This window comes from Hippocampus zosterae, chromosome 11 (assembly GCF_025434085.1).
Source record: "Hippocampus zosterae strain Florida chromosome 11, ASM2543408v3, whole genome shotgun sequence".
In the NCBI taxonomy this organism is placed as follows: Eukaryota; Metazoa; Chordata; class Actinopteri; order Syngnathiformes; family Syngnathidae; genus Hippocampus; species Hippocampus zosterae.
In genome coordinates, this window is record NC_067461.1 from 6,605,181 (window position 1) to 6,630,825 (window position 25,645).

Sequence of the window (25,645 nt, forward strand, 5' to 3'; positions counted from 1 at the left end):
AGAAAAAAATACATGTATAGTAAGGTGTTTTCCCCCCGAAAAAAAACGACCATGTATAGTAAGCCGTTTTTACTCGGAAAAAAAAACCCCGACCATTTTTCGGCTCAAAACACCATTCTATATATACATGGTCGTTTTTTTTGTCAAAAAACGCCTTGCTAAACATGGTCGGTTCTTTTTCCATTTCCCCCGCTAAAAGCGGGCAGGGAGATGATTTTAATTTGAATATAACTTGACTCTATTCATGCATGGATTCAAATTGAGAAGAAATTAACACGACTGAAGGGATCTTTATTGGATGAACATGGAAGTGAGGGTGCTCTCGCCTTTTTTTGGGGTCAGGGGGTGGAAATACATTCAACATCATCTCAAGTCATTTTGAGCAAGTGAAGAGTGGTTGCAGTTTGCTTTCCAAAGTGATATGAAGTCAAAGCAAAACCGTTGCCGTTGTTCAAACATCACCGAAGCCAAAGAAAGATGAGGAGAAAGTGAAGGGCAATCATTTGATCTTCTTGAAAATTCTTCCTGCTTCTTTAGATTCCTGCAAAAACATTTTTTTTTGTTCAGAGTAAAACAAAAGGCATCATATGTAAAACAAACTTTTTCAGGGGCCAATTTTGATCTCTTTGGAAACATTTACATTTTCCCCCTCTGTAGTTATCTGGACGTGTGTAGTCAAGAGTTGCAAAAAAAAAAAAAAAAAACACCATCTAAAGGCGGTCACTGGAACTGACCCAATACATATGTACATGCTTTCAGCTCAGACGCTGACTAAAAACCTCTAAAAAATTAAAAACAAAAAAAGGGGGGCTAACAGAGCTTTTTGATTGATATTCCACACAGTTGCTCTGGTCATCTCCACAAAAGGAAAAAAAAACTGCCTTCTCGTCTTTTTTTCTTCTTCACGTCCCAACTCTCGAGTGGCTCCAAGCTTTAACAACTCCCAAATGCTCTGATTCATGAACATTCAGGAGCCAGAGTGCGCTGGAGGAGGAGCATTCCTGCTGGAAGAATTCTCCCAGTCGTTCCGACTCTTTGAATCCCAGCTCACGAACGTTCAGGAGTCGGCGCATTCGTGAGCTCAAAAGACTACAGCTTTAAGAATTCCATGTCTGGAGGAGAACATGCTCCAAACTCGGAATTCTTGAACCCAGAGCGTGACTGCTCAAGAACATTCAGTAGCCAGAGCGCTTGGGAGGAGGAGCAAGTCCAGCTCCCAGAGTTCCACGTCTGAAGGGGAAAATGCCCCAGATGCAGAATTCTTGAACCCGTTAGTATGACAGCTCCTGAGCGCTCCAGCTCAAGAACATTCAGGAGCTCGGAGCACCGTGAAGCAGAAGCATTCCGGCTCATCGAGTTCTGCGCTCTGGCTTCTGGATGCTTTGGCTCCCGGGGATTTGGGTTCCCCACCACTCCGGCTCCCGAACGCACCTTCTTACAAACGTAGCAAAACACTCTCCGGACCAAGAATTTTCAGAGTCAATAGTGGTCCAGCTCCCGAGCGCTCAGGCTCCAAGCGCTCCGGCTGCTTTTTTTGGGGGGGGGGGATAAAACTCGGCTATCACAAGACTTGGAACCTCCAGGAGGTCTGGTCTTTATAGTCCAAGCAGTCTGAAGCGTTGAAGTTGAGTTTCCAGGATGAGGCAGCCGTCTGCTCTTTGTAATCCAGGCAGTCGGACGAGTTGAAGGCCAGTCCGGAGCCTCCGTAGGCCTGATGCGGGTGATGGTGATGGTGCGGGTGGTGGTGGTGGGGGTGTCCTGAGGACTGGCCGATGTGGTGGTGCGGGTGGGCCGACATGGATGAGGCGGCCATGGGGCTGAGCTGGTGGTGGTGGGAGTGCATGGGTGCCAGGTAGGAGCCGCAGTCCACGCCCCCAAAGTAGGAGCCGGAAGGAGCCGGGTAGCCCTGGCCGTAGCCCGCCGTCTGGTTGTAGGAGATCGGGTACGAGGTGGCGGCGGTGGCCGATCCCGACATGGAGCGCTGCATGCAGGAGGCGTTGGAAGGCGGGCCGGGTTCGGGGAGCGGGGCGGCCGAGGGGGCAGCGGCCGGGGCGGGGGCATTACCCGGGGAGATGGCGGGGCTCCATATGGACGACACGGTGCTTATGGACGGAGCTGCGCTGTTGCTGAGCGCCGCCGCCGCGTGATTGGACGCCGCCGACGAGGACGAGGACGAACCCGTGCTGGAGACGGCGGGCGGCGTGAACTGACCGCTGCTCTCCGAACCCGTGCTCTCTCGGGCCGGGGACGATTTCTTCTTGGGGGGCCGCGCCTTGGCACCCCCGCCGCTCTGCTGCTGCTGACGACACTTGGCCCGACGGTTCTTGAACCACACCTGGAAACACACACAACACCTTAACGCACTTCCTGCGTGGGGAAATTGAGGAGCGATTCCTTCACTCGAAACATTCTGGAACCAGTGGTTCTCAACCTGGGGTCCCGGAACTAACGGGGGTCCACAAATAACACTGGTCAACAGCTAATTTCAATCGTTCCTATGTCCGTAGCTATAATTTGGGTGTAGATTTCAAAAATGTCAACTTTTTTTCTGGAAGATCAGGTTTTTGAGAGATTTACCTTTTTTTATTTTAAGGTTGACCTACAGTGTAAAAGCTTCCGCAATACAGATTTTGCCATGTGTTTTATTTATTTATTTATTTGTCATTTATAGCTGTGATGTTTCAAAAAAAATATCCACATTGCTAAAAACAGCTATTACTAAATATTAAGAAAATATAGTACACTGTTGCAAATTATGTCATAATAAAAACCTGATTTGTTACAGAAAAAAAGCAAGGGAATGTTTGGAGTGCAAAAGAATGATCTAGGAAAGTTTACTTCTGTATCTAATTTAATAGAAAAGAAACTTTGTTGAGCAGTGTTCACATTGGTTCTCAACTGAGAACCTCGGACAACCATAGCCCCACTAAATTATTTGCAATACATTGTCTTTCTCCCTCTAGTCGAAGTGATGCATCTAAAATAAGCACTTCCTTATTCATCTGGCATTTAGAACTAAGTCAGAAACCTCAACAACATTAAACTTTGCTTCTATCAATTTGGCTGTGTCTTATGATTTTTTTTTATGGCAATTTACTTTTTTCTTCCAATGTAAAGTTCAACAATCAAATTGTGGAGAAAAGCCTGCAGGCTATATGGTTTAAACACTTATTCTTCTAGAAAGAATTTAGGGTATATTCATTACTTGAACACTCATTTTTCACTGTTGTTTTTTTTTTTGTCAGCTGTGTACTTTTTTTCCCCCATCATCAAATGTGTGTTTTTTCAACAGGTATTACAGGCCCTCCAGCCAACGAAACACCTCGGCTTCAATTTGTGTGTTAAACCCTGCCAACCAACGAGAATACTCTCTGGAGAGAAGTGAGAAAAAAAAACAGCACTGTTATGCAACATCTTACTCACCAAGTGAGCTTTCATAATAATAATAAATAAATAATTTATTGGACAATATACATTTTTATTTGATATTTTTAGGGGGTTTCTTGTATTTGGGTGCTCTTCGTGCACCTCACGGCTTCATTTTGTCCTAAACCACATCACAAAACGTTTATTAAATTACCTTTTTCTTATTGTTGATTTTGCACACTTTCATTGGCTATTCTTTTTTTAATCAAATGTACATTTAAAAAAATCTAATTGTGTTTTTTTTTTCTCCAACAGGATATAGGAGGTTAAACCACAACCTTAAGTCTGTTCTTTGATTCAGCCTCAACAACAAAATTACCATCAGAAATCTTCTACAGCACATTACTTCCTATGTTATGCATATAAACCTAAACAAATAATACTAATGGCAGCCAACTTAATTTATATGAATTTTATGAAGTTACACAGCCACATCGGTGCTGGTACAATACTGATATGTTCAATGTATCAAATAAATCCTTACACTTGACTGCAGGTTGTCTCTGGAAAATCATTAATGGTTTATATTTATGCGAGTCATAAATGACTGTTAATTCTCAATATTAGCTTACCGAGTATAATTAGATGAAAAAAAAACGTGACGCCATTTTCTATTAAATTAACGATACCTTTTTCCAGACTTAAAATGGCGACGCACAAGTTAGGTTCTACTCACGAGTTCAAAACGTCGCTAATTGGGCCGATAAAAGTCAAGTGTGAACACTTAAACTAAAGTAATTGACGACACATGCGATTTGCTCCAAAGTGATTTGAAGTGACAACTGAATGTTATTAATGAGCTCGTAAATCAACTTAGAGAGCCCGCCTGTTGGGCTAATGAATTAGCCCATTAGCTCCGAGCATCTTGATAGCATCTGGTCATTATTTATCCGGCTTAAAAAAAAAGTGTCATCGTGTGTTTAATAAAGCGAGTGCGTGTGTGGTGGAAGCGCCGACCTGGACGCGGGACTCTGGCAGGTTGATTTTGAGAGCCACCTCCTCCCGCATGAAGATGTCAGGGTAGCGGGTCTTGGCAAACAGAGCCTCCAGGACGTCGAGTTGGGATCGGGTAAACGTCGTCCGTTCGCGACGCTGCTTCCTGGGCGTCGCTAACAATACAACATAGCACAGGTAAAGATCCCCACGAAACGAAGTGTTAAAACTCACGTTTGTTTGTTCTTTTTTTTTTAATTCTGACTTTTTAACAGACGTGTGCGGAGAAGAACTTTCTTCAAGTGGACTTAATTTGAAAACTGCAACTAATATTCAACAGCGTAAAATTTCATTTTGATATTTTAGTCAAGCACTTACTGTACATCAACCAGAGCTGTTGGCATTTTTCTTCTTACTATTCATGCGATTGTGCGATTTATTTATTTATTTATTTATTTTAGTTTTGACGTGGGGGACATCGATTTTTACAGCAACAATTGTTCCGTATGTTTTAAGATAAAGCTCAGTGACACAACTTTATAATCTATCTAACGTTGAAAGTATTAAATGTATTGTTACAATAAAAATCAATGCAAAAGCCAAGCGAATGTGTGCGTTTGCTTTATAATACAGTACACCGAGAAACAAAGAACAAAAGTGAATTCGTACAACTTTTGTACTTTGAAAAAATATATTTTAAATACTTTTTGAAAGGCAAAAACACGGATTAACCTTAATCGTGTGTACAAATAACGAATGTTTACGATTTTATGACACTAAAGATGAATAGAAAAGCCAAGAAATTGTGTTTTAGGCTTGATTATCAATACTCTAGGACGGTGACAATTGAAGACCGTATGAAATGACGTGTGTTAGGACTCGTAATTGTCAAGTTTTAAAGTCGTGTCTCTAATGGTGAGAGCATGTAATTTTGTACCGTTTTTCGTTCAGGAGTATTTTAAAGAAAATATTAACTCTCGCACACTACCTTAATCACGATATCTTGAAGCTTTTTTTCCCAACCTATTCACTATTCTTGTGCCAACTGCGCCATTTCACAATTTATTGCTCCCTGGTGCCGGGCCTTCGGTAAACCAATTTCATTTCTGCATTATAAAATGATTGATATGAAATTTGATTGCCATTACGTCGAATTTATTACAAATCAGAATGAACGGAAAGCCTCGAAATCGTTTTGTCAACAAATCAGCACTTACAATTGAGGAATCTTTTTTTTAAAGCGATCAAGGCTTCACTTTGACTCCCGAGTTACATGACAGTACATGTATGTAACAAAGACGCGTTAGTCAATAAGCAGAGAACTGTACATGTTCGCGCACGAGTCCAACGCCAATTAATATTTAATAGTCGGCGCGTGACGTCACGGGGGAACAGGAAACCGAGAAGCGTGAGTGTGTGCGTACCCGGGTAGCCCACGGAGGGGTGCAGCAGGTCCATGGCGGCTCCGCTCAGCCCCAGGCCGTTGACGGCGTAGGGAGGCTGCTTGAGGTAGGACATCATGCTACAGGCGCTCACTGTGGCGCCGCCCAGCTCGGCCCACTGGCTCGCCGCTCGGCCCCGGGGATGCTGCAGCTTGGCGGGACGCGAGGGCCCGAGGCGACTCGCTACCGGCGCCGCCACGGAAAAGAAAAAAAAAACCGGTCACAAACTTTCCTTTCATTCGGGCTGCATCGTCACATTTTTACAGGCGGACTATTGGCACATTTTGGAGTCGGAAGTTGTCCTGACGGGAGTTAACTCTTATAAAGTTGGAATCTCAAAACATGAAGAAAAATGACGGCGATAAAGTCAAAACTATATTCACCTGGGAACCTGATTCTGGAACATCAGAGTGGAAATAGTTCCCAAAATGTCCAGAATAAGTTCAATATTTAAACGTAGGAATGGTTTGAATCAGTCAATAAACCTGCAAGTAGGAGGTAAATGATTTTTCCTTAGAAAATTTTGGAACTGATTTGTAAGAATTCACAAGATATCCCTTAAAAGGAGTTTAATCTTTAGAGGTTTGGGTGGTTTGAACAAATCAAAATAAAAAATAAGTAGGAGTTGAATGTGAAAAATAAGCTCTTCTTTGGAAATTTTATTTTGAAAATGTGATTATGGCAGTATAGGATTGTTCCAAAAATGCCCCCTAAACTCTGTTGACGTTTATGTCAATGTATTATTATTATACAAATAGTTCGAACTTAGGTGGTTTGAATCTGATGAGAAATCTGGAAGGACGGAAAATATATGTGTGTCTGTGTGTTGATTTGGGGATTTGAGTTTGAAAACCACTTATTTGGGGAATGGGGATCATGACCACGATGTCCCAAATTATCTGAATAGTGCCTTGAATCGTTTGAGAAACGTTTAGAGACAAAGGAGGCTATGATCTCTTTTTTGGGGTCTTTTATTTTGAAATTTGGGAAGGTCCCCAAAAAAAGAACAAATCCATTTAGCAAGAAACCTGAAGGAGCCATTTAATTTGCTTTTATGGGCAGCATAAAATGTGGTGGTGGGCTGGCTCCAGCCCCCGAGCCATGAGTTTAACAACGATCTTGCACATCACATTTAAATGTACCATGGAGCTCTTTTATTGGTGAGATTGTGTGTAAAATTTATAATTTAGTGCAAACACTTTTAATTACTAAAAAACAAACTAATAACAATGCAACTTTTTTTGTCTGTCTGGCAAAACTCGTAAAACAAAAAGTGCAAGAGCTCCTCTTAAAACTGGGGGGGGGGGGGGGGGTCCTGTCAATAATCGTTATTATAAAGTGTTTAACTGCATTTCACAAGTTTTAAATATTTTTTTACATCCAAAAGTAAGGGCAAAATCATGTCATGCATTCTTTTTAATTAGAGGTTAATATTTAGTTGAAAATTAGGGGGGTAACTTTAATGAAATAAATGAACATGAATAAAACTCTCGCAGTTTTTCTTTTAAAGTTTGCATGAGCAAAACATTGCATACGCTGTGAAGAGAAACGACAGCTCATTATTTTCTTAGCAGTGTTTGAAATTATATCGATTCTAATTCGATCAAGGCAGTCACGGGAACCTATTCAGTGCTAGCTCACGAGTGTTTATTTTTTAGAAAAATCAAGTCCCGGGGGGAGGACGCTAAATAAATATTTGATTAAATCAGTGAATGATATTTGAGATCATTTTAAAAATCATTAAATAGTGATCCATTATTTGCTCAATGCTTGAGGAAGAAATTCAGGAGATTCGGGGAGAAAAAGAGTCCAACTATTTGGCTTTTTTTGGATGGGGATCAGCCAATGAGAAAATGTAACTTTGATTGCTTGGGATCGTTTGCCATCAAAATTGCGTTGAATTCTCTCGACGAGGGCGGACGTGTATTGCGCTCAAAAGCAGACAAGAAAACATCTGCGTGCAAATGAGGCTCCCCCGCCCCACGGCACCCCCCGCCGGTCCCCCATTCCAATTTAGCATTCTTATCAGCCAGCAAACAATTGAAAACAATTCCAAAAACAATTAACTACCGCTCATTATCGTTTGCAGCAACTCAGCTTCCACACTATAATTGACCACAAAAAAAGTTGTGACCCTAAAACTTTCATCTTTCCAAAATGATCCATTGTACCTACACGTAAATGTCGGGGGGATTCCATTAAAATAATGTATGCACAGTTTTTATAAGACTGTTTTTGTAATGGCTTTTACAGTCGTTTTGTTTAGTTTTTTAACTGGAGGCCAGGGACACGTCATTGACTACATTGACAATAATGTTGGGGAAATGTTAATTTATGATTTAAAAGAAATTCAACAAAAAGCCATAAAATGGTCTGTATTTTGAGTTTTTGCTTTTTATGATAAACGGCGACTAAATAATACACGTATTTTTAAAAAAATGGGTTAGGGCCGATTTTGTGTGCAATAACAAAATACAGAACCACGGCCACATTTGGATGACATGACTTGAAAATTAACTTAGGTACCGTTTTTTCCTGGCACAAGCTTATCAATAAAATTAAGATGAGCAGAGAACCAATAATAAAGAAGTAAGAAAAACGCGAATTAACTAAACCGCATTTGGGGAAATGTGCAGAAAAGGAATTTATGAAAGTGACGTTATACAATGAAAATAGAGACAAAAAAGCCAATTGTTTGTGCCTATTGCTAGATAATCGTTTCATTTCTGATCACTGAGACCCAACAATAACAATGTTTTCTATTTTTAAAGATGAGTTTAAAGCCATTTTGTAATGTACTGTGCTACTTTTGTTGTGTAAATGACATTTGTTTCTTGCTCTCCTTTTTTCCCATGAGCTTAAAGCTCTTAACCGAACTTTAATGACGATAATGTTGATCGAACTTTTTTACATTTACAAGAGATTTTTAAAAAACGTATTTTTGTCCCAAAGTTCGTAAAAAGTCATAAAACTCGCAGTCACCTTGTGTATCTGCTGTCTTTCTTTCTCCTTCCCAACAAATGAAATGAATTCAAAGTATCCAAAAGCAGCAACGGGAGCAGGAAAGGACGCAAGCCGCCTACAGTCGCTCTCCTTCGGCTTGAAAAGCACTCGACATGTCGGCTGACAAAAGCTATGGAAGAGGCTCCGGTGGGGTTCCGGCGTTGGCGGGTCCTGCTTCGTCCCGGGCAGAGGAGTGTCGCGTATGTGGGTTGCGGAGCTTTGGTGAAGCTAATGGAGGCCTTCCAACAGCCCAGTGCCTCTAAGAGAACACTGACACCTGCCGGCCCGCCTCCGACAGCCAATGGGAGCATCGCTTTTGCATGAGAGATGGGCGTATCGACCAATAAGAGAGCAGAAAAACACAGGGACACACGCCCATTCCACCCTCTCTCTCTTTTTTCCCTCTCGTTTTTCTCCCTTCTTTCCTCTGAGGGCCTCCTCTGCTTGTTTTCGTTTAAAAACATAAAACTGTAAGATTGACAAAAATGTAAAAAACATGAAAAGATTTCAGTTCTTTATTGTTCAAAAAAGAGTTTAAAAATGTTATTCTTTAGTTTTATTTAACTTTAGACGAGGTAAAATCGGACACTTTCTCTTCATTGGGAGGTCTTCTGTTTTTCTCCAGGATTAAGTATTTTTTGTTGTTTTAACTTCCAAATGCTTGTTCAGTGTTTAAGAGTTTTATTTTACGAAAGTTCCCGCACACATTAATAAAAAGTAAAAAACGTAATTTAAAAATAGTAAAAATGCTCGGTTTTATTGAAAGCATAGATTTGGGGGTTAATACGAAATAATTTAACGATAAAATAATTAAGCAGGTGCAATGTGGTGTCAAACGATTTTTTCTTTCATTTTTATTCAACTCTAACATACGCCTGGCTTTTGGAAGTGAGCCTTTCCCGTTAAAAATTAAATAAACTAAATTAAATGAATGATTTGGAGTTTATGTTTTTACATCTAAAACACACACAACGACGAGCACACACTAACACACTGACGTGCACGTAAATACACTCCGACCAACCTCATGAATATTAATGAGTCCTAATCCCCATTTAGAATTACATTTGAGGACGTAAAGTTGAATAAGGGAGCACCTTCACCGCAAATCAAACGCGCACACACAATTCATGATAAATAGAAATATTTTATAGTAGAAGCAAGAGGGAAGTTGTTTTTGAAATTAGTTAGGAATTCTGTAGAAGACCCCCACCCAAATTACCTGATTTTAAAAAAAACAGCGTGAGAACGCCTCCTTTATTTGTGGAAATGATGCAAAAAGAAAGTAGAAGGAATTAAAATTGCTCCTTTTTTTCTAGTCATCGACTACAAGTATCAAGCAATCGGGTATCTCTTTTTATTTTTTTGGTCCCGAAGATTATTTGTCTAATCCCAAATTGTGCTTGAATTCCTTTCTGAGCCGCTAAAACTCAGGATTAAGGCGGCCAGGAGAAGGAGGAGGGAAAAGTTGCTCCCTCCATCCCTCCTTCATCCATCTATACTTCCATAAATCCATCCGCAGGATGGAGCAGCACCAGTGCAGTGGATGCGGTCGTGGACATGGGGCCTATGGATGTGTTGATATGGATTCTTTTTACTCGTACGAGAGGATTTTTATTTTGGAGATTTCAATAATGGCTGGTAAGGATTCTTTATTCTATGATAAATGTGCGTGGAAATTAATTAATTCATACAAAACTTTACAAAATATTAAAAATATCATTTAAATTATACAATCTTGCCATTGTGCAATAAATTAGGAGACGGAACAAAAATATTTTGACAGCGTCATCCGAGTCGACAATCAAAAAGGGCCCTCCCCCCCTCAACTGTCCTATTTTAATTCATCTATTCTATTAATTTTAATCCCTGATGTGACAAGTGTAATAAAACAAAGTCAAGTGGGGCTGATTAATAATGTGAAAGTTAGAGGAAGAGGAGGAGTAGGAGGAAGAAGAGGTGTGCTGTCACTCTTCATTTGTTCGCCTTCCTTACGAGAGACACGGAGGGAGGGGGTGAATCAGAGTAGGACGAGGCCGCCACGCAGCGCCTCCTGGCCAGCTACGCTTTCACCAGCGTGCCGCTATGGAGCACCGGAGCTGTGGAAGTCGCGAAGATTTTAGATTTTTTTTTTCCATGTAAAATTTGGAATGGTGCAATTGACGATAACCCGCATGCTCAATCAAAGTGAATCAAAGTGACGAGTTAACTCGCTGGGGAATTAAACAGCATGGGGAAAAACCGAGTTGATCCTTGTGTTCAGTGGACCACTTTTAACAATTACACAAAAAATACATCTTAAAAAAAATAAAGCTACGTTCGATTATTTCAGTTTTAGTCAGAATTCTACTAATATAGATGTTTCAACCACCATTTTACAAAAAAAAACGTTTTCAAGAAACCCACTCCTTTTCTTACAAAACATGTAAAAACCTTGAGTAAAACAATTTTAAAAGTCTGGAAGCAAGTGTAAGTGGAGTATGAAATGTACAAGGACTTTATTGAAGGTTGGTCTTGAAGCCAGTGGAATAAATAAAAGTGAAAATGTGAGAGCTCGTAGAAGAAGATGCACGTGGAAGCAAACCTCAATAAATAGGAATTCAAACAGGAAAACAAAGTGATAGTAGTTTTACATACAAGCAGCTTATAGGACAATAAATAAGACTTTCTTTTAACTTTGACTGCATGACTCTTTGAGAGAAAAAAAGCATATTCTTGCAAGCTTTTATGAGGAAAATATACAGAAAAGTTTCGTGAGAAAAAAATGTTTTTTGGTAAACTGCATTCAAGCAAAAGAAAAAAAAACAAGTAGTAACGGACAATTTAAGATTTTTTTTTACAGTAAAAAGATGCAAAGTGAATGAAATAAAAGATACAAACACCTTTTTGACCTCTTTTTTTGATTTTGAAAAACTCCACCTGCTCACTGTCCAAAATCAGAAATCAAACCAAAACATCAGACATTTTTGTACCTGGACCGTTCCCGTTTACATCACAATACCCATAAAAATCCCCGTAAAAGTACCGCTTTTAAAGCATGAAAATGGTAAAACCACCAAACAAGGTGACATGACGCCACGCGTACAATCCTTTTGTTCGTGTTGCTCTTGACGTTGTTGTGTTGTCACTGAAGGATGCACTTCTCCTCTTTCTTGGCCATCTTACCTCTGTTTTGCTCCAGCGTCCTCTCCAGGTGCTCATCCTCCTCCTCGGCTCTGTGATGGACACAAAGAGCAACGTAAAAAAATGGCAAAAAAACAGCAAAATTTCAGGTTGATGCCAAAACACCCCCCCAAAAAAATTAACAGGATCAAAATGAGATAAAAAGCATCAAAATAATGTCAAAAACGGAAAATCAAAAGGACGTAGGGGTTAAAAAAAACAAAACAGGTCAACAAAAAAAAATATTTGAATTGGAAAATCAATTTTGATTTTGATTTCAAAGATGTGAATGCATCAAGTTGAACCAAATCCAATCATTCCACTTTAAAATACATTGAGAAACTTATCGAATCGTCGTTGGCGAAACCTGCAATAGGAAGGACGACAAGACACCGATTGCATCATACCCTCTGGAATCGAATCGTAATTCCACTGAATCAACCCGAATCGACTCGTCTCACGATAAAGCTTCCTTCAATCAGAAACATGATTTTTGCTGTTTGGCTTACAACAAATTGCAAATTTAGCACAGCGGCGACATCTTCCAAATCTGTGCGGCAACGTTAAGACCCATCAACGACCACATTCCTCAAATGGCGACTGTCCCTAAAATGAGCGGTAGAAGACAAAACTAAATGCCTCCCCTTCAATCAACGCAGCGGCTCTTTTGCACTCTCGGAAGAAAGGTTTATTCGTTCATCGACGACAGATTAGGCTTCGTTTTGTTTTTCCGAATTGCGATTTCTGTTTCTGGCATGAAAAAGAGACCCATTTATTTGAGGCAGGCATTTATCCTTGGTCTAATTTCCTGAAGACGTTAGGGAAATAATGTGCGCCGCGCTACCTATAGTAGCAAGAAATCATTTCAAGGACTTGTTTACTGTATTGATCAATCGTCATTTTTGTAAACAGTGAGGTGAGAACACCCCAGTACAGACACTGATCTCTCGAGTCTTGACAGGAACGAGGGGCCAAGGTACTTCCAATGGCCTCCCCTGGGAAGGACTTTTTTTTCTCCATCGCTTAGGAGATGCTGCTGCTGGCTGATGATGATGTTAGCATTTGGGCTAGCATGCGCCTGCGACTTACTCTTTCTCCTGGGCGTCCAGGTCCCGGACCAGGGCATCCCGTTTGTTGACCAGAAGGACCAGCTCGTCCAGCAGAAGCTGTTCACGACGCTTCTGGGCTTCCGTCTTCTGCCAGTCTGAAGACACAAAAAGCAACACGAATCACAATGACAAACTGTCAACAAGAGGCAGCGCTTTTTTTTCCCCTCTCCCTCAAACGTCACATTTGGGGGTAGCTCGACAAGCTCGGACGTTAAGAAAAGTGGATGAGTTGGGGTTTAACTGCATGAGGACGTTTGAGCAGCGAGAAACTAGGAGGGTGAAATGTTGAAACGTCAAAGGGCATGACAACTACTCATTTGCAGGGCTACAGTTTAAATGTGGTTTAATATTTGTGACTTTTTTTCAATCCAATATTGTTTTTATGTTTTCAATACCGCTCACACCCCAACGCAGCAAAGAAAGGCATTTATTTAGGAGAGGTGTTTATTTTTTAATTTATTTGAGCACAAATTGTCTTTTTGCGAATGAAAAAAAATATATATATATTTTCTATTGAGTGCTTCAGTATTTTGTGGAAGGATGGATTCTAATATGGCACTCTCCTTTAAGTCCAATGTTCTACTAGTGAACTTTTCCATCTTCTCTTTACGCATTCTTCGTTACGTTTTCGTCATGATGTGGAAAATTGAGCCATCTTTATTGATGTCAATTTATTTTGGGATAAAGTGAAATGAGTTGCTGCTACTTTGAGGGACTGTCATTTTTCGTCGGATAGTTTTGAGTTGAAATTTCTGTGTGTAATATTTGTGTTTGTTTTGGGTAGTATTTTCAAAATATATGTTTTATATATTTATCTAGTTTGGTATATTTTAAAGTAATATATATATATATATATATATATATATATATAATTTTTTTTCTTTTTTTTTTAAATTCTCATTTTTTTTCTTCTCATATCTGGAAACTTTGTATTTTCTTTGCATTTTATTTTTTTCCCCTTATGGGAAAACGGGAAGCATTTATGTAAGGGGCCATTTATTTTTGTCAAATTATTTTTGGCACAAATTGTATTTAATTGCCAATAATTTCAAGGATGGAACATCAGAGCACAGTATTCTTTTTCAAAAGGTTTGGCTTTTTCAAATGCCAAAAAGTGTTGGGAGTGCAAGGAAGAAGTTTCTCGAATTGATGTACATGAGTCATCACCAACGACACGCTGCTCATGTGCCACTTTTTGTAAACAAGCAACCAAACAAAAAGGTGGGGGCACGCCCCCGCCCCCATCCCTCCTGACTCCGGTCTCCAGAGTCTGAACAGGAAGGGGCCCCCACGGGCTCTCACAGGGGTTCAGGTAGGACCCCCAACCAAATCCCCATCCGCTTGCCCCAGGAGGAGGAGGAGGAGGACGGGGGGTGGGGCGTCCACAGGGGCTCACATCCGCCCCAGGTGCCACGCAGAAAAGACCACGTGCCCCGCCACGCCATTCTAATCACTCGAGTCGCTAATTAAAACATTTGATTGGCTCACAAAAAAATTCCCATTGGCAGACAACTTGAACGTCAGCACCTCGCCTCCCATTTATAGTTCAAGACATATTGATTGATTAAAAATAAACGGGTTGTGTTGATTATTGCCTGTGTGTGTGTGTGGGGGGGGGGGGGGGTCCAAAAAGGTCTGAGCAGACTCCTGATTGGTCCTTGTCATCACTTTGAAGCGGAGCACTGAGCGAAATGAACACAGTTCCAATATTTGTCCTCTTACTTGCCACCCCCCCCACCCAAAAATAAATAAATAAATAATTTACTCTGAAGGGAGAAATGTAAACCCCACGGCCATTTTGTGCAAATGTGTCCGCTCTCCTCCACAATCCACAGCCAGTATGCCAAACGGTGACAAATTAACCCCCTACAACCGCACAATTTATGTTTAAAGAAAGAATAAGAAGAGATCAAGAGGACGTTGTGTTGAAAAAAAAAGTTCTGTGATACTCAGTTCTCATTTGGTCAATGCGTCTATGACCCAGCAATCCCGAAGCAGTGAGGCCACAACATGAAGAAAAAGGTCCATCGCACGGCACGTTTTCTCAAATTGTGGGCAGATTTTCCCTCTATATTTAAAAAGACAAAGTCGCGTAGGAGAAGGAATAGTTTACAGGTGTTCGGTGGCCATACTCAGCTAGATGTGTCCAATATACCCAAATCCTCAGCAACAAAGTTGCCTCACAACATGGTGGTACAGAAAGTTTAAAACAATAACACACACAAAAAAACCCCAAAAACCTTCCCATAAGAACAGAGCGGAATGCTTGAAAAAAAAAATCTTCAGAGCTCCTCTCAGCCCAAAAGCTGGTGCGTGCAGCTTAGTGTGTGTGTGTTGGGAAGGGAGAGATCAGGGTTGGGGGCATGGTGCTGTCAATCAAACATCTCTCGGTCCCGCCCCCCTCATTAGGAAGGTAAACAATAAAGAGAGGAGATGAGAGATGCTGAGAGCAGAGCAGGCTGGGTAAGGAGACACCCGCCAAGGAACACAACACCCTGCAGACGTTATGCAGCAACCCCCCCCCCACACACACATTAACCCCGCCCCTCACGGAGAGGTTCCACATAGGGGGAAACCTTGCCCACTGCTGGCACGGTGGCTGCATATTCAGATTAAGTCTGGCCGAGCACGGCGCTGGTAACCATGTGAGTCGGCACAAGGCACACAAGAATGCGCTGGTCCAATCCCTATAACCCCCCCCCCCCGCCCCCTCAGGCCTGTATGTAACCGCCACCCCCCTACCCCCACCCCAATGCATTCATGTGAGAAAGGAGCGCTCCAAACAAGTAAGGAGACGTTGATCTTTGCTTCATAAGAAGCAACACAATTCGCTTTTTTCTTTCCGTCGTTTTGGCGTCTCCCCGCCTGGCAAATGTTGGCTAAAATCCAAGTGGAAGAGGAAAAAAAAAAAAGTGTCAGCGGTAAAGAAGAGACGGACGTAAAAGCTGTCAGCTTTGACGTGACCCGACCGTGGCGTGAGGATGAAATGTGCGCGGCAAAGCAACAGGTGGCACGCCAACTCAGAGTTGTCATTTCAGCCAATCACAAGCGAGGAGTTTTTTTTTCCGGAAGAGACACGCTAAGGTAAAGTAAATTTGCGGAAATGGGGAATATTGAAATGAAAATAATAAATCGGCACAATGTCTGCTTTGTTTGTAAATCGAGAAAAAAACTATTGTGACCCCCCCCCCCGCCCCCCCAAAAAATTCATTTCTCCCCCACAACATAATCTGTGTCCGCAAATTCCAGGAAACTGTTAGGATAATAAAAATGCAAATCATGTATTTCCAAATGTGTGCAGTTGAAATCACTTTTGTGACATGAAAAAAAGACAAAAAATACTTTTTTTACGCATTCCAAGGCCCACCAAAATCTACGTTGTCATTTTAGATAAATACGCAGCAAAAATTCCTTATTTGAAAACCAAAACGCAAAAAAATTAACGTTTACGAAGCATGTGGGTACTAAAAACAAACAAACAAACAAAAAAACGATTTTCATCACAATAAAAACTCAAAAAAAAGGTGGCGGTAAAACTAAAGTATTTAATTTTCGCCATTCAGAAGCATGAAGAAAGTCATTCCAGGAAGAGGTACAAACATAAAAAAAGCCTGTTACTTGATTGTTTGTATGTACATACGAATTATTATTTATTTATTTTGGGGGGGGGGGGTGGGGGGGGATTTCCCCAAGTTTTAAAACAATGTATTTAAATTAGTTTTCTGGTTTTATTGGCACTTTTGTCGAGCACCAGCAACAAAAAGGGAAAACGAAAGATGCAAGGCCAGCAAATCGTCTGAATGTATGACCAAAACACGGCAGCCGTCTTTGGCTAAATGTTAGCTGCGTTGCAACTCGAATCTTGCTGCATATACTCGCCACGCAGACGCACAAAATAAATATGACTCCATTCGTCCCGAAAGAGTCGGCGACATCATGAAAACTCACCGATGTGATCGCATTCCACAGTCAAGCTAATCAATGGAGGCCGAGGCCCCGCCCCCGTGCCTTACAAAAGCCCAAATAGATTTACAAACTCTGTGCGCGTGTGTGTTTGTGTGTGTGTGTGTTAAGCTCCTGCATAGGATTACATATTGATTTTAAACATATAAAAAAAAACAGCTTATCATATCAAAGCGTAACAGGAAAAACTCCAGGACCCGACTATGCATAAATCCCTTTTAGATGCTGAGAGGGCGCCTGCTTTACAACACACAGACACACACACACGCGCACACACACACACGCACACACACACACACATTCAGAAGCAGAGGTGTGAATGTGTAAGCAGATAAAGAGGCCATAGTGGATCAATTTTGTGGCGGTGAGATGAGAGCGTGGCATACAGATGGCATTTCCCCATCTGGCATCCCACCAACACACACACAAGCGCAAAAACACACACACACACGCACGCGCACACACTCTCAACAACAACAAAATGTCTATCTGCACGCCTCCCCAAACATGTCATACGGCTCACCACGTAAGCATTTGCTTGGTGTTTACCGTATTTCCTCAAATATTGGCTCTCAACCAACTAGACGGCACGCCCCAATTAACACAGATAAACACCTCCCTCAAATAGACGCCAACCTTTTTCTTCCATTTTTAATGACGTTACAGACTGATTTTGTCACTAAGCAATGTTGTGAGTGTCGTTGTTTATTGTTGTGGGTGTCTCACCGTTTTTCAACTCAGTCTTGCATGAGTTATCTATCCACTTGAGACAAATAAACGGGACCCTCAGCGGTTTAGTCACGTAAACAGTCTTGCATGGAGCCTATTATATGCCCCAAAGCTTAGTTGAAAAGATGATCTTATGCGGATTCCAATATTGTCATTATGTTCCTCTGTCACAAATTTCTTCCTTGCAGTCCCTCACAGCCCTTTTTTTAGACCGAGCAATTGCTAGCTTATACCGAACGTACAATACAAAATATCATAGGCTAGTGAAAAAAATAACCAAGCATGAATGTCGCCATAATTATAAACCTTGATCGCAGGCAATAGAAACATATGTAAAACGGCCATACGACAATTCTAGCAGGCATATATTCTTTATCCTCCGCAACTATCTATTGCCAGTCAGTTGAGATGGTCTTACTGTATCATCACATCTATGTGGAGTATGACTGTATGCATTTTACTGTGCGCTTTTGGCCAAGGCGCTCGCACCAAAATGAGCATCACTATGCCCATTGAATTTATTTACGAGTGTTTTTAGTTTAGCAAATTACACCCGTAAATCAAGGCACAACTCTATTCAGAAATGTGCCTCCGCCTTCTGCAATTAAGTCAATAAATGTTGGCGACTGCTATTTGCCGCACTACGAAATTGTGTATGACTCTTAGATTTTTTTAGATGGGTGTATGTGTTTGTACAGGTCTATCTCTGTCCTGGATGTGTGTGTGCGTGTGTGTGTGTGAGAGAGAGAGATGGACTGTCCAACCAAATCGACAATCGCTCTCACGCCTGGCCGTCGCTCAATGGGCCTGACCAAGCACCAAATAAGAGTCACTGACGCACGCACAAACACACACACACACACACACTCACACATTTGAGTGACACCATCGACAAAGAAGCACGATACGATAAATAACCAAAACGGAAGCCAGCGTGGCGTGCTCTCTCGCTCCCGCTCGACTATGCATGTCTGCCCCACCCTCCCTCCATAGTCCCCCCTCCCCCTCTGCTCTCGTGCTAATTACAATTGATTTATGATGGCGCAGGTAGCTTATCAGTGAAATGACAATGGTCGCATGGAGGCTGTCGAGGGGAGTGGTGGTCTTATGGTGGGGCGGGGTGGTCAATGTCGAATAGCAAAATCAATTAGCATTGATTGGCCAAAGGTTCATTTTGCCAAAGAGGACGACGTCGAAGGGGATTAAACTTTCCCCTGGACGCTCCCAGCTCCACTTGGCTCCCGACAACTTTGATACGACACAATGGCGGTGGGATGCTTAACGCGCTTTGGATAATAAAAAGTGCAGCGTGGTTTTGCAATCAAGCATCGGCTAGTTGGGCCTCGACGGCCGAGGAAACGCGATAGCATTGATCAAGTATCAGCCAGTGAAATCCCTGGCAGGACCGTAGTCTAATCCACATCCACACAATTAACATCAAGCTCATCACACACACACAACACAGAATGACCAAAGTGCGCAATATAACACGCGCACACACACACACACGCTTTTTCATGAAAACACTACTGATGGAATGTGAGTATTGTTGTGTCCTGTTGTTTTCGCCTTTCCTCAAATGTTTTAATAGAAAAATAAAACAGCCCTCTACACACAGTTATGATATCATAAAACTGCTTTTTTTTGGGGGGGGGGGGGACATTTTCTGCTACCATTCAATGGACATTGTGTCCATGCCGTGTCCACCTGGGGGAATTCTAATCTAGACAGCTATACATGGAGACATCAAAGCTCCTCAGGAAGCCGCAGTAATATCAGTCATTCTTTGCAGAGGATAAGGAATATATGACATTTTTTTAAAGGGTTACAGCACAGATGCTATTAGCAGAATTTAAGGTGAGATGGTGAGGTGAGGTCAGAGCTCGAAAGCGAAGTTCTTTAAATTTTTTTTTTTTTTAAGGAGCACAGTGGCCTCTAACCCGAATCTTTGGGGGTGCACGCTGCAAAAAGACTCGTGTAAATGTTCACATTTCCACTGATTTTTTTACTGTATTTCTGATACAAAGGGCTGAAGTGCAGAGCGGCAACCCCCCAAAAATTAAGATTAAAAAATAAATCAATACATTTGTGAATTTACCGGTTGCACAAGCGATGATGGATGAAAAATGTACTGTAGTCTCTCAATTTTTAGCAGCAAACTGCCACCATTTGGGTCGTTTGGGACGCTGAAGTTATGGATTTATTTTAAAATATCAAATCAATCTCAAATTTTAAACCAAACAATTGGTCCAATGATGTCTCCTATCTTCAAAAACTTCCAAATTGGGTCACTTGTATCTCAAGGCACCACTATACTGTATAATGTACACTTTTGTACATTTCCATTAGTCTTTCTATAGTTCCCATTAAGATAGCAGATAAAATTGAACAATTTTCTTGTTCAAATAAACACTGATGAATTCTCCTATTGTTTTGTGTCTGTTTACAAAATAAATAATAATCAACTTCAACCGGGAGTGACAAACGCAAGCTAGTCTCTTGTTTCGAGAACTTGGTGAGACAGAGTGAGAACAGGCACCAAAGGAAGGCTTGAATGAGTTTCTGAATGTTACAACTACATTAAAAAAAAAAAAAAACGGCTTCACTATCCTGTTGAATTCCACGTATCAATATTGTTTGATAAGATACATCCTGAACCATCTTGGCGTCAATGTGCATTCCGAGCAGCACCTGAAGGCAGCGCGCCAGCACCAGCGCTGGCTATGCATCTGTGTGTGCGTGCGCGCACGTTACCTTCGATGGCCAGCATGGCTCTGAGCTCTCTGTTGAGTAGTTCGAAGCGTCTCTCCAGGTCGTGCTCCTTCTCCCTGCAGGCGGGAGGGAGGAGCAAAGTTCATCAATATGTTAATGACTAAATCATTACGGCAGGACGCCCACATAAATAAACATCGATTGCCACACTTGCTGGAACCTTCTCACACTTTTAATCTAGTGCCGCGCACGCATACACATAGCCGTCGGTGTGTCTGTCTGTGTGAAATTACATCACGGCAGGTGTGTGTGTGTGCGCGCGCGCGTGTCTGTGTGTGTGGCACAAATTCAATTCTTTCCTCTTTCAGCCATATTAAAAAATGAGCCCTAATAGAATTTGTCCTTGACGCTCGTCTTTCCCGCACAAAGAGGGACCACAAAGGCCTCATAATAAGCCCTTCTGTCAATTGGCCACTTTAAACGCCCTCCTCCCCCCAACTCTTTGGTCGTGATATAATGTGATTAGGAATACTTCAATCTCGCCGCTCGCACGCTTCGACATCCGTGCAAATGTGTGTGTGTGCGCGGGCGCGTGTGTGGACCAGCTGAGCACACACACATACATGCGCAGACACTAGCAACAGACGCATATAATGTGCACATTTCTTATTGATTTCATGTGAATCAATGAGAGAGTAAGTACGCGACTTGAACGTACAGCAGAGAGAGTTGGTTCTGTCTCCTGATGAGGGCGTTCTTCTTGTTGACCAGCATGAACCACTCCTGCATCATGGCCTCCTCCTCCTCCTTGTTGTTGCCTGCACGTACACACACGCACACACGTTAAAAATGCAAAAGCAGGGAGGACGGTACAGAATGTTACCTTATTATAAGTTATTTTTCTTAATACATTTTTTGAGCTGTTTATTTTTCTCATACAGAAGGAAAAAGAGTACATGTGCAAGGAATCACATCTGTCTCAGTTTACAGTTCACTTAAAACTTGCATATACTGTAAATACAAAAAGTTACATTTTCAAATCTGGTTCAATTGTTCTCAGACAACAAATATTGGGGGGGGGGGGAATAGACAACACAGGTTGACATCCTCAAAACTAATTAAATAATTAGCTAAAAATGTCTACTATTGACACATTAAAAAAACTTTTCAACCATTTCTTAAAAACAATACTTTGAAACCATTCATTGTATCATCACCAAGTTCCGTTCCCCCCCTATATTATAATATATTAAAAGGCAGTGAATAAGAAGATTAAATAGGAAAAGGGCCATTAAAGGGCACTCAAAGGTGACAAGTCCAACGTGACAAAGTTATTTAATTTATGGTGGTTGCAATGGATGAGAGTTTTTATTGAATTTTAGGGTTGGCATATTCTACCCCATTGCTTTGGTGGTCCGCAGATGGCCCACAAGCCGCAGGTTGCATACGCACACTTTAAATAGCGTGTATTATGATGACTAATTATAGAGGCCGTCATATAAAAGATATCAATATTTGTCAGAAAGCCATGTGTGTACATTGTCGTTGGTGCGATGTCATTCCATTATGGATGGCAGGCGATGAAAGCCACACGTCGGGATTTAGCACCGCGCTGGATTACTGTAGTCAACTTTCAAACGGACGTCGGCAGCGGGATAAAGGCGGGTCAGTGTGCCGCCCGCGAGTCCAATAAAACAAGCAAATAATCGCTGCAAATATTAAGCTCCTGTGACATTGTGGCGGCCTGTGAGACGAACACCACGGCGGATTAGAAATATCCCCCCTGCCCCCCTCCCCCACACACACAAAACGCCTGCCAAGCAGAAGCTGCTTTTTATATGAGTGAGGAGGCGAGGAAAGGAGGAAGCTGGATGATACAATAAGACAATTTGAGGATGTCGGAGACCTCGGATGAAACCTTTTTTAAAAATTGATTATTGATGACATCACCGTATTTTACGGACCATCAAGCGCACCGTATTATTAGGCGCAATATGAATGGTTCTCTCTCTCTCTCTCTACTTAAGATGCACCGAGTTATAAGGCACATTGTTATTCTTCAGCCCTGTATGTTAAGGAGTTTATTCTCATTATACTCTATGTTTATTGACTAGATTGTGTACTATGATGCTAGGGTCAGTCCGGACATGCGATATCAGGGGGCGCCGCATGTCTCGCTTGCTTCTGTTCGCCATGCAAGTACACAAAGAGTTTTTTTGGTCAGAATTTTGCCTTGGTAAAAGTCACCACATTCGAGTGAAAGAATGACATTCTGGGTATTTCAAAGGCAAAGTATGTCAAGGCTTAGAGACATGAGATGCAGCCCATCATTCATTGACTTCCATGTCGGCGCTCAGACACCGGGCATCCATGGCGGATCCTGCGGGGGCCCACGTGACATGCTTTCAGTCTTCCTACTTACTATATCTCAGCTCAAGGCACTTATACGCCGTGTTTGATCAAGAAAAGGGACCAATTGATGGCCTCATTCAACACTGCTAACATGGCGGCCACGATGGCGAGAAGCGCACACAGATACGATCACGCGCTGTCACAAATACACACACAAGATACAAGCAAATACACGTAAGACAACAAGCCACCTATCTGATTGACTTTGGCGAGTGGATTCAATGACGGGAACAAGCGGCCTCGGTTAGGAGGGGGCTGGGCTCGTCGGTTAGCTTAGCACACTTTGCTAACTGCTTGGGAAACTCAACACGAAAGCAAGAGCCAACCATACAAAAATGCGCTGAAGAGAAACATCTTGGCAACACAGAAAGAAGACAGCCTGAGGCAGTTTTAATTTTGTCATTGAATGACATAACAGGCCAGACTTAGAAACCGCGCACATTCAACACGTCAAGTCGTTAACAAACAACCAAAAAAAAAACAGGTTGCCTGTCAAGTTAATTTCCAGGATTTCGTAATGCGTGTCTTTTTAAAATAACCTTTAGCAGATACATGAACGCCAGCAATGTAAATAAAGAAGTGTGCAGATGCATGTAGTCATTGAGAATGCATTGGCGACTACAAGAAAAGACATAAAAGCGCAATCGACAGCATCGTTAGCATTAGCGTCCATCAGAAGCGCTTGAGTGAGCCGAGCGAGGTGATTTACAACCTGCGTCTACTTCGCTCTTGGATGTTTTTATTTCACCCCTTCAATTACCTGATTCATTATTATTGTCACGAGGGCCATTATCAACACACACCTCCACATTAGGCAGATGAAGAGCTGGGCCGCACTTCAGGTAATTAATATCGCGGAGAAGAAGGCCTTGCTCACCTGCCGACACCCCCCCGCCCCCACTCTAAAAGCTTTTTCATTAGCCGGCCCGTTAGCGTACAAGCCCCGGGAACAAAGGCCTCGTTTACGATCGCCTCGGCTCGACGGGGAGCCCCCCGCAGGATGCCCGTGGCTCGGTGTGTGAGTGTAAAGAGAAGCGAGGAGAGGCTATCCCCGCTCATAATCTCAGCACAAAAGGCATCATCCTATTAACGACGTGATCTGGCGCTACACGGGAGGCTGGCTTTTATTATGAAGGTGAGTGGCTGATAGGGAGCCTGGGTTATTAGCTTCGGGACAAGGGCAGGTATGGTGGAGGAGAAGAAGAGACCCCACGCTAGCCCCCACGCACACACCCTTCGCCATTCATCAGCTCGCTCGGCCCTTTGAGGGACGCTTTCTATTTAGATCCAATGACATGACAAGAGATTCCTCAAACAAACACGGAACAACAGCGGGAATGCTCGCTGGGAATAACACCCACCTGAGGGAGAACATGTCGAGATGATGCGGAAGTCCAAAAGATTATTTCATGGAAACATGGACCATTATACGATTATTTCCACCAATACTTATTGCGCCGTACGTTTCCTGTACATTACGACGAGAAAGGAAATAGAAGCGTACGGTATAAATCATCCCACATAACTGGCCAATCAATTGGTTTCATTCGGAATAGCTTTTCCGCTAAGAAAAATTTCCACAGATTTTAGATGCAAATGTGTTCCCCCCCCTCTTCCTGAGACAAATGCCAGTCCACATGCTGCCATATAATACCACAGTGCGACCAAAGTTCATTATTATTTTTTTAAAGTTAATTTAAAAAATGTAAACCGAGATTTAAGACACATTTCTTCATCAAGCCTCTGCCAAACACATGTCGTGTGACTACTTTTGTCGGCGACAGTGATCCGACAGGCGTGAGTAAAATTGCAGCTACCGCTTATGCTAATGCTGCCGGCCGGGCGCGGAAAGTAGAAAACCCGGCTCGTACAACTAATAACCTCTAAAAGCTCCTTTAGGCCCACAATATGGAAGCATTTTGGCACACGGTTAAGAGATGGAAATCACACTGTCGACAAGACCCGGACTATTTCCTGTAAGTGCTTCAAGGAACTTTGCCAATTCGCGTTGAACATAAATAAACAGACATGGACATTAATCATGAAAATATTCCATATTCTATGAATGGATTTGAGAACATTTGTGTGGGGTCAGAAATCGACATAGGAATCGTATTTTAACTTTGGTGTACCGTTTACAGTCCCAGCAGCAAGCGACACCCGACGTACGTGCTGTAAGTGAGGGCTGAAGGACAACTTTGAGGGACGCTAACACTCTTCCAAACGCGGGGAGATACTTGAGACACACACATGCGCACACGCACACACTCATTCTCGGCAGTCCTCCATTCTGCTCCTCTACGGCATCAAAAAAGGCGGCGATGACCCCGGTGGTGTAGCTTATTAACCCCTCCATCAGCTCTTATCAGCCAATGAATAGCTCCGTCATCTGGCCCTCCTCATCCTCATCTTCTTCCCTAACGTCAACGTTTTTTTTTTCCCAGGCTCATCGCCAAGGCTTTTTCTTTTCCAGGCCCATAATATAAAACACAGACAGACACGCACACACATATCATTTTAAAGCACACAAAAATACACACGCACACACACACACAAAAAAAAAAAGGGGGTGGGGAGGCAATGTCGTCATTCTCCGGAGCCTCCTCGATTGTTGCAGGCCAGAAAACATCAACAGCTGAATTGGTGAATGGCAGATCTCTCCTCTCCTGAGCTTTGAAGGTATTAAGAGCCCTCCTCTCCTCTTCAATGTGCCGCTTTAAATGCTTTTCCTCTCTTCTTTGCCTCTTTTTTTGT

At 42.2% G+C, this 25,645-nt stretch overlaps 2 protein-coding genes across 5 annotated transcripts in view; both read right to left on the reverse strand.

The window, feature by feature from the left end:
- Positions 1–270: 270 nt before the first annotated feature.
- On the reverse strand, positions 271–10,024 carry otx1 (orthodenticle homeobox 1). The gene is made up of 4 exons (XM_052080219.1): positions 8,784–10,024; positions 5,784–5,984; positions 4,384–4,535; positions 271–2,335 (listed from the first exon to the last, which is right to left on the reverse strand). Exons 2-4 carry the CDS (start codon positions 5,878–5,880, stop codon positions 1,562–1,564), a joined length of 1,023 nt encoding a protein of 340 aa, XP_051936179.1. The 5' UTR covers positions 5,881–5,984; positions 8,784–10,024; the 3' UTR covers positions 271–1,561.
- A 1,254-nt stretch (positions 10,025–11,278) lies between these two features.
- The window catches only part of ehbp1 (EH domain binding protein 1), a 102,854-nt gene continuing 88,487 nt past the window's right edge, over positions 11,279–25,645 (reverse strand). For all 4 annotated transcript variants that reach the window (XM_052080151.1, XM_052080153.1, XM_052080150.1 and 1 more), the window contains 4 exons: positions 21,198–21,297; positions 20,522–20,595; positions 13,056–13,170; positions 11,279–12,019 (listed from right to left, as the gene is read on the reverse strand). In XM_052080151.1, the coding sequence (XP_051936111.1) occupies positions 11,929–12,019; positions 13,056–13,170; positions 20,522–20,595; positions 21,198–21,297 (380 nt within the window). In that variant the 3' untranslated portion in view covers positions 11,279–11,928. The remainder of the gene's footprint in view (positions 12,020–13,055; positions 13,171–20,521; positions 20,596–21,197; positions 21,298–25,645) is intronic.

Bases quoted from the DNA above. Each gene is read 5' to 3' on its own strand.
- otx1 (XM_052080219.1), bottom strand. From the start codon at position 5,880: ATGATGTCCTACCTCAAGCAGCCTCCCTACGCCGTCAACGGCCTGGGG. The intron at 4,536-5,783 runs GTACGCACACAC...TTGTATTGTTAG, and splicing joins CCCCTCCGTGGGCTACCCGG to CGACGCCCAGGAAGCAGCGT. The intron at 2,336-4,383 runs GTCGGCGCTTCC...GTGTGTTTCCAG, and splicing joins TGCCAGAGTCCCGCGTCCAG to GTGTGGTTCAAGAACCGTCG.